The 19,550-nt window shown below is 36.5% G+C and overlaps 2 protein-coding genes across 2 annotated transcripts in view; both read right to left on the minus strand.

The window, feature by feature from the left end:
* Positions 1–7,882, minus strand: part of LOC111047623 (cyclin-dependent kinase 11B) — a 30,065-nt gene extending 22,183 nt beyond the window's left edge. The window contains exon 1 of the mRNA XM_022333424.2: positions 7,693–7,882. The gene's annotated coding sequence lies outside the window, so the exon portion shown is untranslated. The remainder of the gene's footprint in view (positions 1–7,692) is intronic.
* A 5,843-nt stretch (positions 7,883–13,725) lies between these two features.
* The window catches only part of LOC111047622 (suppressor of hairless protein), a 28,063-nt gene continuing 22,238 nt past the window's right edge, over positions 13,726–19,550 (minus strand). The window contains exon 10 of the mRNA XM_039423319.1: positions 13,726–18,446. Coding sequence (XP_039279253.1) covers positions 18,167–18,446 — 280 coding nt within the window. The 3' untranslated portion in view covers positions 13,726–18,166. The remainder of the gene's footprint in view (positions 18,447–19,550) is intronic.

Below are 19,550 nucleotides of genomic sequence, written 5' to 3' on the forward strand. Positions count from 1 at the left end.
GGAAGGAAAATTTGCTCGAGTAAAGAGTAGCCGTTATATTAGTTAATCGAACATTCTACCTCAAGCATCGTCATAAATAGCAGTATAAGAAAAAACTTGAGTTTCCAGTTTAATTAATATTAATATCGATTGACCTGGCTGGCTCAGGTCTGTTGTCAGAGTTTTTAGGTCACACCTGATAAATGCCAGGGCCTCTAACATGACCTAACGACTGCTATTAAGCAATCCGGGCCAAACCTGACTTGCAGCGTTCCAATCCTACTCATGAACAATATATATGTACAGTGGAGAGACAGATCACAGAATCACATCAAGTCTGTGACATGTTTTGGCATGCTTCTTTTAGGCCATTGTCATCCGTGATCGGATCGGAACACTGCATGACAGGTTCCAGCTTCTGTGCAAATTGATTGATTTCGAAATTGTTGTAAGTTCAACACTTAGGCTATTTCAGATAGGCTCTGAGAGTTTGAAATAGCTTCATTCAACTGAAAAAGATGTTCTATTTTCGTTACATAACAATTTACTTTTTCAAATGTTTAAAATTGTTTGAGGATGTTGACTGGGCAAGAGATTCTTTAGGTAGGAAGGCAATTAAGTCAACTACTGGCTATCTCATGAATGGGATTGTATGGGGGTGTTGCTATATATTGTGGTATTGATGATAATGTTGTAATCAAACCAGTGGATCTCACTGCCATTTGTGTGGAACCCACAATGCCTATGCCTTTCCAATGCCAGCTCTTACTTGAAATTGAAGGCTGCCATTGAGGTATTTTAGCGCGAGAAATTCAAAACTCATGGGGGAGAGAATGCTGCAATACAGTTTAATATTACGCTGTTTAACTAAGGGAAAATCATTTATATGATTTGAAGCAATTTTGAAGTTACCAATAATTGGTTCAAGTCCTTATAATAGTAGTCCCGTAGACATAATATAGTTTTAATAATTCACTGACATGAGTGTAAGTTAATTATCATTTTGCCTTTACTCAAATGTAAGTTAACTGCTATCTATTTAATTTCTCTGGTTTCCATAACAAACAAGCGGTGTTTTCAAACGAGGCTATTATAAATAACCTTCCTTATTCATCTAATAAAATAGGCTTTAAAAGTTTTGTGCTTTGAATTTTTATAAAAATGCAATTTTTTCGATCATTGATGAGTAGTGTTCTGTGCCATATTTTAGAATTATATTTTTCATCTATACTTCTTTAATTTTATAAATTTGAATTATAATTCCAATAAATAAATTAATCAATTAGTACATTATTTCTGCAATCATAAATAAATCAAACTGATATTTGTAGTAGTAGAATTCATAAGTTTCTGGCAAACTTTAAACTATTATTTCATAAGCTCATGGCATTGAAGCTCTACATTTTTATACAAATACCCAAAGACCTCAAAGATATCTCTTTAAGGTCTTTGCAAATGCCAAATCACGAGCTGAAACACTAGTGCTCAGACTCCATAATTTTCAAAAACCCTTACCGGTAATTCAAAACTGGAGTTTTTTCCAGAGTACAGTACAGTAAATAATAATTTGATGACTGTTTTTGATCAATGCTGTTGATATTGTAGTAAATATACTCACACAGCAGCTCATCGAACCCACTATTAAAATTATTTAAACAACAATAATGTTATCAATGGGTGATTACAAGGAAAAACAATATAGATTACAATGGTTAAAAGAATTTTCATTGACAAATCAATGTTTTTTAAATGACATTTTTACATGTGCCTTGTTCATCTATGTTAAAATTAAATTTACAGCCAAAATAAATTAATAGGTTCTAACTTCATACATTTAAATAGTCTACAACATTCAATAAACCATACATAAACTATATGTGGTAGAGTGATCAAAGTAATAATTTGAACAATTTAAAAAATATGTAATTTTCAAATTGCTTTATCATTATTTTAATTATACAATACTTGTTCAACTAGATTAACTCATAGATCAATGGATAGCTTGACATTATTAAACTCAATAAATATACAGGATGAGAGTATGAAGTAACAGTATTTAAGAAATACAAATACAGTAGGCTAATATTTTTATAATATTTTTTTCAAAATGAGATAACTTTATTCGTACTATTCCTCATATAAAGATCTACAAGTTGGCAAATTCAGATATGTGATATAAGCTCTAGTACAGTAGTGGAGTTATCAATAGCCTTTAACATTTTTTGATATGTTCATAATTTATTGTGAAACTCGTAAGAAGGCAAAACCTAATAATGTGACTTATCATGCTGTGCCATCTGAGATATTATAAATTTAAATGCTGTTTTGTAGTGACAAAATGTTATATCTAAACGTGTGCACAGACTAAAGCATCACAAACACGCACATTTCGCTTTTCAACAGCTAAAGCTTGAAAACATGACACACATCTAAAAGTACAAATACTTTATCCCCAGTGATAGGATGCGAGAACCAAGTTTTAATTTCTTCAGTTGGCTTGAGATCAGCACCCAATTTATTTGCCATACTAATATTGGCTGTTAAACCATCAAATGTTAATGACACACAATTTGCTCCAACATTGTGAAGCATTTCTAATGCACTCCTTACTATGCATGCTTTTTCATCAGAGGAAACCCCTCTTACCAAAAAATAACCAACTGGTATTTTCCACCAACAGTTCAGTGAAACTACCATCACAACTAATGCTTCACCAGCTTCTGTAGTATTTACTTCAATATTGGGTCCATAATTAACGTTGCCTATCATTTGCTTACCATCCCAATCTATCTGTTTTTTTATTGACATCTCATCAAATGTCACTGTTACATATACTGGATATGGTACAGAATTGATCCTATTCTTTATTGCAATAAATGCTTCTTCGGTGAAGCCAGGGTTGCCATCAACTGTATTTACCCAATTCCTTTAAGTATTTACATGAGGTAGACATAAGTTGAGTTTTCCACGCACAAACTCGTAATCTGCTGGTGAGTGGAAGTGAAGGGTTAGTTAAAATGATTTTAAGAGATTGCTGTATTGAGCGTTTTTGGGGCCATTGAGTCTGTTGAAAATTTCATTTTGAACAGCTGAGAAATTCTCCAATGTTTCATTGGTCTTTTCACAGAGAAGCTTCTCATCCTTCAGTCTTGAAATCAGGTCCTGCATACAAGATATTCTGTGTTCTTGGAGCTCACTTTTCTTGCGCAATGTAGCAATTTTTATATTAGTTTTTAATATTACATTGTCCTTCCTCTTTAGAACAGTGTCTAATTTTCTTCTTAACTTACTCGGACTTCCAGGTAGGCTGTAATTATGTTCTGCGTGTACTTCAGCAAGTGTGATGTCATCATCATTGCTGGAGGTCTGGGGATTCTCTGCCTGCCTCTTCCTAGGAGATGGTCTACATCTTTTCAACTGAAAAGAAAAATGATAACTGGTAAATATACAACATAATTTACAACTTTTATGTCAACAAACTGATATGGGTTCAGGTATTAATGTGCAGTTTTTGCCATTCATTTTCTCTTGGAACATGAATTTGGATTCATATGAGGGACAAATATGTTAAGTGACAGAGTAATTTTTCATTTCAAATAGGAACCCCAATAAAACCTTCTGTCAATATTATTCTTGTATAAGAAATATTTTGCTGTTTCCAAAATTTTCATCAACTCTGTATAATTAAAAGTTGCGGGGTTTAAAGATTACAATACAACAGTTCTTGAGCAAGTTCTCCAACTCAGGGGTCACCAGTATTATTCACTACAAAAATACATGAATAAAATTAAGTGGATTTTTTTAAAAAATCTCAAGTCTCTTCAATTATTCAATACGGTTCCAAGAAGCATGGACAAAATCAACAATCATTGTTAGAGCCAATGAGGTGGGCTTCTAAACATATGACTTAGTAGCTCAGAAAATAAAATTGTTACCTTTAAAAGCATCTCGTTCGGGTATGGCGGGTTCACAGTGGACTGTAAGAGCATTCTCCTCGTTCTGGTAGGCGGTAGCACGTTCAGATAATCAGGACTCACTTGCACTGGCAATGATGAATACATGGGCCCATGTCGCAGCGAAGAGGTTACACAAAGAAGATCCAAATCTAGATATTTAGTGGAGTACTTTCACAATAACTTTTCCTAACTAGTCGCGGTAGTAGTTTAAATTCAAACAAGGGAAGGTGTAATACATTTATAACTTCTTTAAAAAGAGAAACAACCATGTAGCGTCAGGACAGCAAGCTTCCTCAAGAAGCAGTTACAAGCGGAGGTGACTGGGGAGCAAAAGCGGGGGAAGCCAGAGGGAGAACAGTGTCATCTACATATTGAACTAGGCGATCTCAGAGTGGCTGATGGCAGTGGCATGCTAGATGGCCGTGGGTGAGCGCGGTCGATTCAAATGGCTAAATCGGGTGAAGCAGCAACAAACACTGTACATTGCAGCAGGGCGGGCGGCAATAACTAGATGGCGATGGGTCTACGGTCTTGAATACAGTGAGCGGAGAAGTCCAGAGCAATGTGGTGTGAACACGGGAGTGTGACGTGAAGACAAGCGGGGCGGCACAGCACAAGTTGCGGAATGTGCATATACATGAACTGCGGTGCGGTCATAGAAGTAGACAAGCGGGGCGGCACAGCACAAGTTGCGGAATGCGTGTAGACATGAACTGTGGTGCGGTCATAGAAGTGGACAAGTGGGGTGGCACAGCACAAGTTGCAGAATGCGCGTAGACATGAACTGCGGTGCGGTCATAGAAGTAGACAAGTGGGGTGGCACAGCACAAGTTGCGAAATGCGTGTAGACATGAACTGCGGTGCGGTCATAGAAGTAGACAAGCGGGGCGGCAACAGAGGTGTGGTCATCAAAACAGCTAAGTGGAGCAAAGCAGCAAACAGCGGTGCGGTCATCAGGATGTTGTGGCAGAGTAGATAACACAAGGCGGCGATAACAAAGCGACGCAGACAGTCACAGGTGCAGTCAATAGAGGTGCGGTCATCAAAACAGCTAAGTGGAGCAAAGCAGCAAACAGTGGTGCGGTCATCAGGATGTTGCGGCAGAGTAGATAACACAAGGTGGCGATAACAAAGCGACGTGGACAGTCACAGGTGCGGTCAACAGAGGTGGGGTCATCAAAACAGTTAAGTGGAGCAAAGCAGCAAACAGCAGTGCGGTCATCAGGATGTTGCGGTACAGTAGATAACACAAGGCAGTGACAACAAAGCAACGCGGACAGTCACAGGTTATGCGGGTAAAACCAAACTATTTACAATAACATTGTTAGATTGTTCTAAATGAGGCGGTGAATTTTACTTAGGTCTCTGACAATATTACCAGAGGCGCATTTGATTGTCACTATTCTGACAATTCCATCTTTGCCAGGGTGCAGCGCTACAATTCTGCCTAGCGGCCAGCTTAGCGGCGAGGTGTTGATTGATTTGACTACAACCAAATCGTCAACCTGTAAGTTTCTTTCAGTAACCTTCCATTTTGTGCGGTTCATTAGTGTGCATAGATATTCTTTTGACCATTGGCTCCAGAAGAATTGCATCATTTGGTTACAATGTCTCCAACGGCGAGTTGATAGTATTTCTTTAGTCTCTATCGGTTGCGGTGGTGCGGTCAGGGGTCCACCTACTAGGAAATTGCCAGGTGTTAGAATAGAAGCGGCTTCTGCAGGCTGTGAAGACAGTTCAGTTAGCGGTCGGCTGTTCAAAATGCTTTCTATGCAGGTGAATATTGTGTCAAATTCTTCATATATGTGAGAGCCTTGTCTCCAATACAGTGATACAACAGCATTTTAGCGGATTTGACGGCAGCTTCCCACAGGCCTCCATGGTGGGGTGCGTAAGGAGGGATGAATTTCCAATTTATACCATAGTTGGACAGAAAACAAGTGACATCAGATTGACACAATTTTTTCAGTACCTAGTGCTAACTGATTGCGGTATGCCTTGCTGTGGTTATTGCCCAGAGCGGGAGCACCAGGTTTGAAAGGCAGTGACACAACATACCTTACTTCAGAGGTGCGATAAGTAGTGGATTGGTACAGTTTCTCACACAACTCATCTTTGGGCAATGACTCTTTTCGAATGGGGATGGCCTCTTTGGTTTTCCAAAATTTGTTCATGACAGTGTTGAGCTGTGCTTCTTTCTTAGCTTATCCAATAATGGAAAATTCGACACCATGGTTGTTATGAATAATCATACAGAAATAGAAAAATAGGTTACCAGATTGAAATTCACAATCGAAAAAGTTCAGATTAGCGGTCAGAAAAGTTTAAGTTAATGGCCGAAAAAGTTCATATTTAACAAGAAATAGTTCAAGATCAAAGTTCAAAATCAATAGTTTCTAGTTCAATATTTACAATTAATAAAAGATAGGCGGTAATTCACAACGTTTAGCGGTAAGAAAACACACAGTTAGCGGTAAAAGTTTGTAGCTGACTGTTAGGCACTGAAGTTCAAAACCAAAACAAAACTTTTTAGGTTATATCAAACCGGGTGTAAAAGATCGATAGTTAACAGCTCGATAGTCGATATCATAAGTCACTAATTGATGTTTTCAGATTTTGATACAAGATGGCGGTCGAAAGCGTCCAAATCGAAAATTTACGATTTTCCAAGAAAACTCACAAAGAAAACCTCAGAATAAATTGAAATGAGCGTTTTCACTGTCTTTTCCTCCAATATTCGGCCGTGGAGTGACCAGGTTTCATGTTAGAGCCAATGAGGTGGGCTTCTAAACATATGACTTAGTAGCTCAGAAAATAAAATTGTTACCTTTGAAAGCGTCTCATTCGGGTATGGCGGGTTCACAGTGGACTGTAAGAGCGTTCTCCTCGTTCTGGTAGGCGGTAGCACGTTCAGATAATCAGGACTCACTTGCACTGGCGATGATGAATACATGGGCCCATGTCGCAGCGAAGAGGTTATACAAAGAAGATCCAAATCTAGATATTTAGCGGAGTACTTTCACAATAACTTTTCCTAACTAGTCGCGGTAGTAGTTTAAATTCAAACAAGGGAAGGTGTAATACATTTATAACTTCTTTAAAAAGAGAAACAACCATGTAGCGTCAGGACAGCAAGCTTCCTCAAGAAGCAGTAACAAGCGGAGGTGACTGGGGAGCAAAAGCGGGGGAAGCCAGAGGGAGAACAGTGTCATCTACATATTGAACTAGGCGATCTCAGAGCGGCTGATGGCAGTGGCTGGCCCATACAATCATATTGTAAGTAGTAGTGCTCTGTGAAAAGTAGACTACACTGTTATTTATCTCTTTTCTGTATAGAGCTACTTGTAATAATAATAGAACGAAAAATAAAAATCTCAAAAAGGGTACTGAGATTTTTATTTTTCTTTCCATTACACTATTATTACTTGGTCGGGCTGAGAAGACAGTTATGACTAAACCTCCAGTTTGAAAACTGTTTAGTATTCAAGCTCGATGAATCAGAGTAGAACAGAACATTTATTTTGAACAAGTTCCATGTTCTATTAGCTATTCATTCACTTGTGGAGGGTCCTATACAGGGGGAACACGTTTTCTCAATACTGATAATATCAGTATTTCCCATTATGATAATATCACCTCAAGTATATGTTTTTGGTATTCTAAAAAGTGTTCCCCAGATTAAGGACCCTCCCAATAAACTTTGATAACCCATGTGTTTGCATAATATACGCCAACTGTATTGAAACACTATACCAACCTTGATGAGATGATCAGGAAAGTTGAATATGGTTGGTAAGGCATCCTCTTTCAACTTCTTACATTGGTATCCTCGCAGAAATGAGTCAGCTTCAAAGTGCGCCGAGCATACGTAGCTGTTGACAGTGGGCGTGAAAGACTTTCTCCGAAGTTTCACCAACCATTTCTTTAAAAGCTCTTTATTTCTGAATGGGACCTGTAAGTTTGAATTGATATTAACAGGCTGGAAACTGAGATTATACATACTGCCAATAAATGACATAAACTAGTATTTCTGTCAACAGTAGACCTCACGTAGTTATAAATCACAGCGCCTCCTCTAATACTGTCCATCAGAGTAAATTCTGCCCTGTTGTGTTGGCGAGATATCGGTGTGTAAATGACTAATGATTTTTTGGGTTGTTGTGTCGACAATGCCAAGCATCTGTTGTAAACAACTAAAATGTTGCAACAACTAAGGCGGTTACAAAACCTTTGACTTGAATCTTAGACCTCACTTTGCTAAGTCAATAATTATTTGATTGTTTTTCGAAGTGATTTCATAATAGTCTATGGGCTAAGTTATTTGTATAGTAGGTACCTGTTTTTTCCTTTCTTAATTATATTTTAATGAGCGAATAAATAAATATTAATGAACAGCCATGCAAATTATGACAAAGTTTAAAATCATAAAACACATCAATGCGGTTTTCATCTTAAGATTTCAACATTCCATTCCATAAATGATGATTAAGCATACTTAAAAGAATATTGATTAATTCAAGAATTCAACATTCCATTAAAAAATTATATCTACCTAGGTTAAGCATGAATGATGATTAGGCAAACTTTAAAAATCATGTGAAAGTATTCAAGATATTTCAAGCACAAAACAGGCATCACGGTCTATATTTCTAATAAATCACATTTAAGATTCTTTGAATAAATTAGTTAGCTTAATATAAAAATATTACTTCCTCAACCAGATTTTTTTGTATTAATTCTTGTTTACAAAACAATTAGGCTACAAAAATATTTATACCATTTTAGTAATTTAGCATAGGTACTCTTTTATAAACTGCTACTGGTTATACAAACGATAGAACTAGAATAAAAATCTCTAATAATCAGACATTAAATGTATAAAAATTCATTTTTACTAACTTGGATAAGTAGACTAGACTTACCCAGGTTACAAGGCCTAGGTAAGAACTAACCTGGGCCTTATTACAATCAATTTATTTGAACTAAACCTGCAAAAAAAATATGAGTGGTTGCAGAGTTTCAAACTAACATAAATAAAGAACAAGTGAGCAATTAAAATTAGTTTTAAGTATTATTAAACGTATAGCTAAATGTATTTATTTTGTAGATTGTAGTTACCTGTGATACGAGATGTTGGCAGTTCTATTTTATCTATTGCTACAATTTATAGCTGAACAAAACTTTGTCATTGCTGGTAATCTAACCAGCTATTTTCCAGCGTTTTTATGTAACAAGAATTCAAGAAAATTTCAAATAATTCAATATTTATCATTGATTAATTCACCATATACAAACAAATCACCACTTATGGGCTTGTAATAATCTTGCAGGTTGACCCCTCAATGGCCGATTTTCACATGTTCAATTCCAAGTAAAACACTAGCGCTGCATGTGAGTCTATGCATCTTTAAGCCGCGTTTACACCGGAGTTGGCAACCAATGATTGCCGACATTTATCGGCAATTTTGAGTTGCACGCATTAAAACAACTGCAACTCACATTGCCAACCGTAGTTGGAGACCGATTTTGCGAGTTGGCATCCGAAATTTGGTTTTCCGACCGGAGTCGGTAAAGATCAAAGGCGGTTGCCAACCCCGGTCGGCAATGCGAGTTGCAGCGCTAACTTGAGCTGCAACTTGAGTCTGCAACTACCCCGCTACCCCTCCCGCCTGTTGGCTCCACGTGGTCGCGCTGCGTCAGTTCCTCAGTTCAAGCAGGCTAGTCGTCGTGAGTTGTGTTTTGTGTATGGTTGTTGTTTGTGCTAGTGCAATGGAAAATCTTTCAAGTGAAGTGGAGTGGACAAATGATCAGGTCATTACTTTGATAGAGTTGTTTAGAGAGAAGCCTGTCTTGTGGAACCACACCCTTTCGGATTTTAAAAACAAAAATTTAAAAAATTATGCTTGCAATGAAATTTTCCAGGAAATAAAAGTAAACAAACTTGAAGTCCAGTCTAAAATGAGGAATTTGATTACAACATTCCAACGAATTAATAAGAAGGGAAAAAGTGGTTCTGGAGCCTGATGGTGATGAAGATGCCAATACATTAACTAAGCTATATACATTACTCAAGCTAAGCTATACATTACTTAAGCTATAGAGTTTCTTTGTTTGATTTGGAGTTTTTCTGATGTATACATTTATTTCTAATTTTATGAATTGTGTTACTTTTTTGAAACATTTAACTCATATTTTATTAACAAGTCACTACCAGGTTGTAACTTTTTTTTGTCTAGATTTATAAACTCAGTGCACAACGTAAACAAATAAAAGGTATCTGAAAATAACAATATTTAGTAATTTTCTTTCTTTGCTCACCTGTATGTTATCCTTCAGGAAACCTATAACAGCCTCACCAACCTCTGGCACTAAAATAGATATCGCACTTTTGGAAACTTTAAACAAATAACTGAGACTAGTATAAGAGTCGCAACTCGCCAAAAAGCGCAATGTAATAGCCAATCTTTCTCGCACTGGAATTTCTTTCCTGTAGTTAGTATCCTGTTTACTAATTATGTGTCCAATACCAACAATTAAACTTTCAAAATCGTCACTTGACATTCTTAAAAAGTTTTTTACACTGCCATCGCATCTCAATTCTCCCGTCAAAGGATCTGTATCATCTCGATTCAAATCATTTAAAAGATCGCTGCCGCTATACTTTGCTCTTGCCTGCAATGAAGGTCGAACCCAGTATCTTCTCAGTTTTTTACATTTTGATAAAATAACACACGCTCCGCAGCAAGAACAACCTCTTCAGCACTCGACATTCTAGTCTGATTTTCTACATACTGTAAAGTTTAGTTGCAAGTTGCAGGTTGCAGACCTAAAAACAAATAATGTGCCCAGGTTGCAAGTACAAGTTGCAGACTTCCATTGGCAAGTAGCGTCTGCAATCGAAGTTGGCAATTTTTTGTTGCCAACTCCGGTGTAAACGCGGCTTATTAAGGTCTTTGGTCCAACTTGTTTGGACTAGCCTGGCACCGACAAGAAGAGGCTTGAATTGCCTTGATGGAGTAGCAACTAATGACAACCATAGTGCATAGGCCTATAGTGTGCTCATTGTAGACCCAGTTGTAGCAGATCATTGTGCAGTTTTTGTTGATGTGGAGCAGCGCGCGTGAGGGTGGGTACTGACTGTCCTGTCTGGGTGACTAATTATAGGTGAGTTCTACAGCAGAAGGCTGACTGACAGCAGTGTAGAGGCTCTCAGGAAATGCCTGGAAGGGACTGACTGCATGGACTTTTCTGCAGATGATTGTTTCAAAAAAGGACAGATTTGACTTTTTCCACCTTGTATTGGTTTTGGCCTTCAACTCATTTTGCCCGGCAGTGTCCTTCAAGCCGAACTTGCAAAATAGAACAAATAAACCAAGGTCAAACAAGCACTGCTCCACAAGTGGTTGGTACACATCTGATTTGCAAAGCTTGAGAGTGCTTGTTGAAATGTTGTACAAGGCTAAGTCAAATGGTGTGCTATCTGTTGAGAAACACAGGCATTATATCAGAGCCAAAAACATAAAATATAGACAGAGGTGGATCGTGCTAAAAACGATTACAATGCTAGAGTGATTGATGAATCTCACAATCCTGTTGAGGTGGCTTGGAGCATTATCAATGACTCATATAAAGCCAAGCAAGTGATTCGATGCAAAAAGAGTCCAGATGAGGTCAACAATGCTTTCATGGCTGCTGTCTCTGAGATTGTTGAAGGTCTACCAGCATCTATGGCAGATCCAGCATTGTCTGTCCCTTTGTCTCATCATAGGTTTACCTGTTTCGAACCCATTAGTGAGGAGGACCTGATGAACATTCCTCAGGGTTTCAGGACAAGTCACAGCCAGGACGTCTATGGCCTATCAGTGTTCCTGTTGAAAAATTGTTATGGGTATTGATGGAACCTCTGCTGTTGCTGGTCAACAGCTGCCTCATGGAAGGTCTAACTGCCTCAAGATTGCAAAGACAGTCCCGATCCTCAAGAAGGGTGATCCTACTGATGTAGGCAGCTTCAGACCAATATAAATTGTACCGGTGTTGAGTAAAATCATTGAAACGTCCATGTTGAGGCAGATGACTGTATATCTGGAAAGGAGCAACCTAATGGGGGATATGCAGCATGGTTTTAGGAAAGGAAGATCTACCACCTCTGCAATGCTTTCATTGGTCGAAAGAATACATGTGGCTCTTGAGGAGTGCAAATCGGTTGAGCTTGTGTTGTGTGACCTGACCAAAGCCTTCGACTGCGTGTTGCACAACATCCTGCTGGACAAGTTTCATAGGTATGGCATCAGGGACAGTGCTTGGAGCATGGTGGCAGACTATCTAAGCGACAGGAGGCAGGTTGTGTCGGTGATGGGTGCCACTTCAGAGGAAAGGAGAGTAACACATGGAGTTCCTCAAGGATCTGTGCTTGGGCCACTGTTATTTCTCATACTCATCAACGATCTCTACCTACAGAATTCTAGTCTGCTATTTGCTGATGACACTACAATAGTTGGTAAGGGCAGTGGACCCCTGGAAGCTAGACGCTGTGCACAGGAGCTGTTTTCTGAGGCTAAAGAGTGGTTTGCTGCAAAGAAACTCAAGTTGAACAAGGCCAAACACAGGAGATGCTTTGTACTCTTAACACCCACACTCCAGGGGATGAAGCAGTCACTTTGCTTGGTGCTTTGGAATTGATGCCAAATTAAGTTGGGAGCCGCCTATTGACCAGGTATGCAGGAGACTGTCTAGAGTAATCTTCCTGTTCAGAAAGCTGAGAAGCCTCCTGAGTCTCAAGAAACTTCTAATGATGTAACAAGCGGTGTTTGGCAGTCATGTGTAGTATGGAATTCTTCTCTGGGGCCATTCTCCACATGCCAATGACATCCTGCTTCTTCAAAAGAAGGCACTGCGGATCCTTACCCACAGTGTCCCATTGCCAACCCATCCTCAGACGCCTGAAAGTGCATACCGGACTGTATATACTGGCCTCTCTTACTGCAGTGAAGATAAACAGGGCTAACATGATGAGTAGGTGTCAGGTGCATTCATACGGTACCCGCGGAAGGCTACAGTTGGAGATTCCACGCTGTAGGTTGTCAAGAGTGAAGGACTCTTTCCCAGTGTTGGCACTCAAAATGTTCAACCTGCTGCCGGGCTCGGTGAGGGATCTTCCTATAGGTGTTTTCAAGGAGAGACTGTCAAGGTGGCTGACTGAAAGAAGCTATTACAGTATCAATGATTTCCTTGGGGATAGCTTTGAGGGACTGTGATGCCACGCAATCTTGATTATCAAGTTTAAAGTTTTTTAATTTTTTGACGCGATCTATCCGGGAACACCTGGCTAATGATCAAGACTTTGGATAACGGTATTGGATATGGTAAATTAAAATTTGGGTAAAACAACGAGTGGTAGATTTAAAACTAATATCAATAACACAGATTCATCGTTCAAAAAAGAAATCATTTTTTGATAGACATCAAAAAAGTCAAAACAATATCACATTCAATACACTTATTATTATGAAACACACCTTTAATTAGTGTTTCAAATTATACAATTTCTGCCGACCTTTCAGTCCATGGGTAACTTCATGTATAAAAGTCCTGATCCTGATGTGTAAACACGGAAGGTCTTGATGTGTAAACTCTTTCGTATTTGTTTCTGACCGACTCATTCATCTGGAAAACGTCAATTTTTGGTGGCTCGAATAATTGAATAAAGAAGCAAATATTCAAACTTTGAAATGAAGATTTCAGGAAATCCAGGCTATCTGAGTATATGAGAGGTAATAATTACAAAACGTAATTTCAATCACAAAGCTACAAAATTTTTATTGACACATTTTTCATTATATATAACAATGTTTTACACAGGAAATAGATTAAAAATTTATTGCAACAAATCATGAATGGATGATTCGTACGTAGGATAATCTTTACAATGGAATTTTTTTTATAAAAATACAATACATAAATTATTATTTATTCACAAACACCACTATAAAACACAGAATTCAATATTTGGACTAACTATTCAAGATAAATATTTAATACTTCTACAACATGCCTGAATCATGGACTACCGTATTGTCCATCTTATCCTTTCTAGATGACTTAATATTTACATGGAATTAAAAACATTATGGCCCCTTAAATTATTAAAATGAATTCATTTCGTTGGAATTACAGTACCTATTTAAATACGGTACTCAAAACTTTCAACTTTTGAAACTATAACACGGTACAACTTTAAAATGAATTCAAATTATTAATTTTCATGAGATTCTAACTCGATTTAAAGAAAATTAAATCAATTTGTGCCTTTCAATTGAGAGTTATCAGTGTAATGATGATAATATAAATGTTTTATTTTTTCTTTCGAGTCCATTGTGATGATTCATGGGTAAGATATAAATGTGACGAATAGATTTTCCGCAAAAATGTTACATTGATCGTTGAATTTTTAGAGGTGACAAAATAAGCAACGAATACTTTCATTTTTGAGCAAAAAACCTTGATCACTACATGTCATATACAATTTGAATTCTTAAATTTCCTATCAAAGGATACAATTACTCATTTTAACAAATTCTTGAGCAAACTTATAAAACCAAACACATAAAACCACTTTATCTATGGAAATTTCTATTGATCGGGACATTAAAAAATGAACTAAATCTGAAATAATAACAGACAAGAATTAAAACTATTTCTCTCAAAATTGAAAAAGAAGTAAAATTAGGAATTTTATTGTTTTGATTAACAATTTATTTCATACTTGGTGTTTTTCAAGTCTGACGTCTAAATACTTTATTCATATAATTTGATAGAATACTAATGAAGATCAATTTTGAACTACGGTACTTACTTGAAATGATTCAGATTGAGATGAACTGTCATGCTTATGAGTAGCTAATAATAATCAAAGTTTAGTACCAAATAAACACTTATGTCGTACGGTAATATTGATTTTTTTGTTTGTGAGCAACTTTTTTTAAATATTTGTTTTCAGTATTCTCCTTATGAAGTTGAAGATACTAACATCAAACTCACTAGCATTGACATAATGTTGCCAGTATCCAGTAGAAATATTCAAAAACTAACTTCGAAATTTAACTGGAATTTTCAAATTGAACTCTCATATTTATCTGGAGATATATTGTACAGAAAACAAATTAATCGAATTTCATGCAATTGTTAATGGGGCAATGATGTATTGTAAATTGAAGTACAATCGAGAATCTCATTTTAATCACATCATCATAACTACTGGGTACGCAAAGTGTTTTTATCGAGATTCACTTTCCGCAGAATGAATAATTGTTCTATCAAATCTTTGAGAATCCACAATAAAAATGTATTACTACATTTGAGAGAGCCAAAAACCACCTGAAAAAATTGATCATTCAAGTCAAACTGAACATACTTGCTAAAACTATTATGTAAATGATATATTTATAAGTATATTATGATTTTATTTTATAGCAACTACAATAGTACATAATGGATGAAGTTTCGTATTTCAAATTAGTTAACTTACTTCAAGGATCTGACTGATTTGATTTTCTTTTTTCAAAAAATCTGGATGAATTCGTAAGTTTTGTTGGAAGCTCTGCTTAGAAATAATGGACATTTTTTATTTATAATAATCGAAGAATATACACATATGCTTTCTAATTTAAATACGATCTATTAAATATACATAGTTTCATATTTTCAACAATTTACACACAATAAAAAACCTAAAGATAAAATACGTCTTTCAAATAATGGAATACACACACACACACACAATACCAAAAACATTTTTGGAAAAGTTTATTCAGTCTTGATTCAAATTAATTCCACTACCAGAAAGTTATTTTCCAATTATTTGAAATATTTTTGAGATTTCATTATAAAATGAATTTTATGTTTCACTTATAAACTATACCAACAATTGCATATTTTGTCAAATTTTTAATTTCGTTGCTAAACATATTCAGATATAATAGAACTTTTTTGATAATATAGGTACTCAATTATTGAAATTTCAACATGATTATTGGAATCGTGTGATATTCTACCAAAACAACAAATGAATTTGTTTATAATTACATGAAGTTGTAAACACTCTAAACAGAAAAATCACCCTGAAGATATCTCAAATATAAATTCAGTTCATACCAATAATAATTTCTAAATAGGGATTTTGAATATTCACAACGACTTCTCAATGAGAATGACAACATGCATTTGATCATAATAATTTACATATCAGGCTGAATATGTAGTCAATGGTTCACTTATTTTTGTTGATTTTCGTATTTTCAAGTAATCTAATATGTGAATAAACATTACATTTTTTTTTAATTTCTCAAGTATTTCAACATCTTGGCCGAATTTGAAGATATATTATCAATTTCCTTCAAATACATAACATTTTGAAAATCCATGTATTTTTTGCAAGAGTACTCAGTCCTCTTCATGTTATACGTATATGCAGGGTATCTTAGTACCAACATTCAGATATTTCTGATTCAAAATAAAGTAATACGGTTATCTTTTTATTTAATTATTTTCAAATTAAAAATAAGTTTTAATCATGCAGTATTTTCAACATTTTTTTATATAAATATAATCATCGCTTCGTATCAACAATTCCTGAATTGAGTTCAATCTATTGAAAAAAATTCGTTTTTCACAAACTTATAAATCATGCAATTTTTTGATATTTTTGTTTATTATCATGCAGATCAATTTTCTCAACTCTAATGTCCGGTTGCACAAAAGCCCGTTAAATTTTAATCATGATTAAATGCCAAGAAACCAATTAGAGAAGGATTTTTGGAAAGAAGGCTTCTCGATAGGTTCTCGTGGAATTTAATCCTTGTTAAAATTCTAACAGGCCTTTGTGCAACTGGGCTAACGTTTATCAAAACGAAGTGGTTCCTGCCACATTTAACATAATATACAACAATTATTGTAAATATTACACAACACAGTTGGATTACTAGAATTCTTTTTGGAGCTCATTTTTTTTCAAAAGTTTCAATGATGTGTCTAATTATAACATAAATGTCGATGGACCGCTCCTCTTTTAAAGTTATGAAACGCGATTTATGAAGAAACTAGTGCAGATTATTACATGAAAAACAGTCGGCATTTTAGATCAACACGAGGCGATGATAGAAATGAGCTTGACTTCCTTGAAACACAGACATGAGTTAGACCTCACCTCGCTCCAATCTGCGGTCTATTCCATATCTGTGTTTCACTGATAGTCAGCTATTTTTTCAATTCTATTATGGGTGAAAACCTTAATACCTTGAGAATAAACCGTATCACTGCTTACCTAGTATCACACAAAAATACTTCATTCCAAGCCTTTTATAACTCCATGTTATAATGCTCTGTCATTTGAACGAGTTCTTTATTAACACCATAACACATGTCATGTCTGTTCATGACGTAATACAAAATATTGGATCAATGACTTTTCAAACCTGTCGATTCTCGACTAAACTTTTTTTTCTAAGATTTTTCTACATTTATATTTCGATGCATAACACACAAACCCTCATCCGCACACCTGTCGATTTTCGACAGATGATGACAAGTTCCAACTCTTTTTTTGTCTTTTAATATTTTGATGTATAACCTAAATTTCAATTTTTGACTACTTCTTTCACAGTCAACTAAAATTTTGAAGCGTAATCTCAATGTTATCAACACATTATAGCTCCAATATTTGTGTGTAGTATAACACACACATACACACAATAACACACCAATTGAAACATATTATTATTACATTTATGTACAAGAGTTGTGAGTCAGTATACACTTCATACCCGCACACACATCACACGTTTCACGAAACTCCAAACGCTATTTCTAACCAACTTATCAGTTTCTTTTACTCGGCACATGATATTATGATCGACTCAACGATTTAATGAAACATTTCTAATCACTTGCTGAAAACACAGGTTGCCGCTGGGAAGTTTGGCTGATTCTGAAGCAAATTATCCAACGTCTCAAACATTTCATGAAAAGTCGAAAACTCAGTTCAAAAACAAAAACACTTGTTGAAAACACAGGTTGCAGGTGAGAGGTTTGGCTGTTCTGAAGTACATTATTCAACATGTGAAACATTTCATGAAACGTTTCAAGTGACTTGATTGAGACCACAGGCTGCAGCTGACGATTGTTGATTAGACAGCTCGCTGCCAACACAAAATAAAGATGCCCTCTGGTTCCGGGCCTCATCCCTGACTCCAGTCGGCGAGAGGCGGCAACCGTTGTTCGGAGGCGGCAGTGACTGCGGAGGCGGAGGCGGCATTGACCCGCATGATGTCCTCGGCAGGCGAGCAGTGGGGGCGGGGCCCCGGCTCGGGCGTGTAGGTGAATGTGAGCCCCGTGGCGTAGATGATGCCATCGTTGCGCACCAGTGACACGGGCACCTGCGTCGGCTGCCGCACCCACAGCCACTCGCCTCTGAACGACGAGATGTCCGGCACCACGCACAGCATGCTTTCCTGGCACCTGCAATCCCGTAACAATCAACTATGATCAATAATGCACTATAACACATTTCTATTTCATTCATTCCTCATAACATTACAAAAACAATAAACTATGGTATATGCACTATGAAAATCATACCAATCACAATAATTATACAAAACAAGCAGGTGTAACTGCTGCGCAATGGATAAAAATCGAATTGAATTTTTCTTAATAATATACACAATGAATGTATCAGGTATGTGCATATGCGGACGATGTAGCAATGATTGCAAGAAGGATAGATGTCCTGCAGAAAACGTATTTTTGCTAGAGAGAGAGAGAGGCGAAAAATATTGAGTTGATTATAAATTAAAGTAGAACTAGGTATATGAAGATATCAAGCAGTAACGCAGAAAGAGTTCCACAAAATCTCAGAATTGGTCAGAAAATCTTTCAAGGTGTAAGGAACTTCAGCTACTTGGGGGTTGAATTGAATAACGAAAACAAGATGAGTTACAGCATAAAGCAAAGAGTATTGGCTGGAAATAAAGCATATTTCAGTAACTTCAAACTTTTGAAGAACAGGCTCATTATGTAGAAATACAAAACTCAAGATATATGAAAGCCTGATTCTATCTGTTGTAACGTACGGCTGAATCTTGAACGTTAACGAAAGAAGACAAGAACCATCTAGGCGTTTTTGAAAGGAAAATTCTGAGAAAGATTCATGGTTCAGTTAAAGAAGGAGAGTAATGGAGGAGAAGAACCAATTCAAAGCTCGAAGTATTAATAAAAGGCCGAAATATTTTAAAATTGATAAAGGCACAACGGCTTAGGTGGTATATAAATATCTGTAGAATGAATGAGAACAGAATGCCTAAAATAATATTGAAGGAAAGGCTATATTCAAGAAGGAAGAGAGGAAGACCAAGAATGAGGTGGGAGGATGAAGTAAGGGACGACCTCCAAAAAATGGGATATAGAGGATGGAAACGAATGACAGAGGACCGAGAAGAGTGAAGAGCTGTAGTGGAGGCGGCCAAAGCTCATATTAGGCTGTAGTGCTAATTGAAAAAAATATATATACACAACATAACATAAAATACAAATACACTAGAGAGCCATCCAGGCTGGAGAACC

This window comes from Nilaparvata lugens, chromosome 3 (assembly GCF_014356525.2).
Source record: "Nilaparvata lugens isolate BPH chromosome 3, ASM1435652v1, whole genome shotgun sequence".
Classification (NCBI taxonomy): Eukaryota; Metazoa; Arthropoda; class Insecta; order Hemiptera; family Delphacidae; genus Nilaparvata; species Nilaparvata lugens.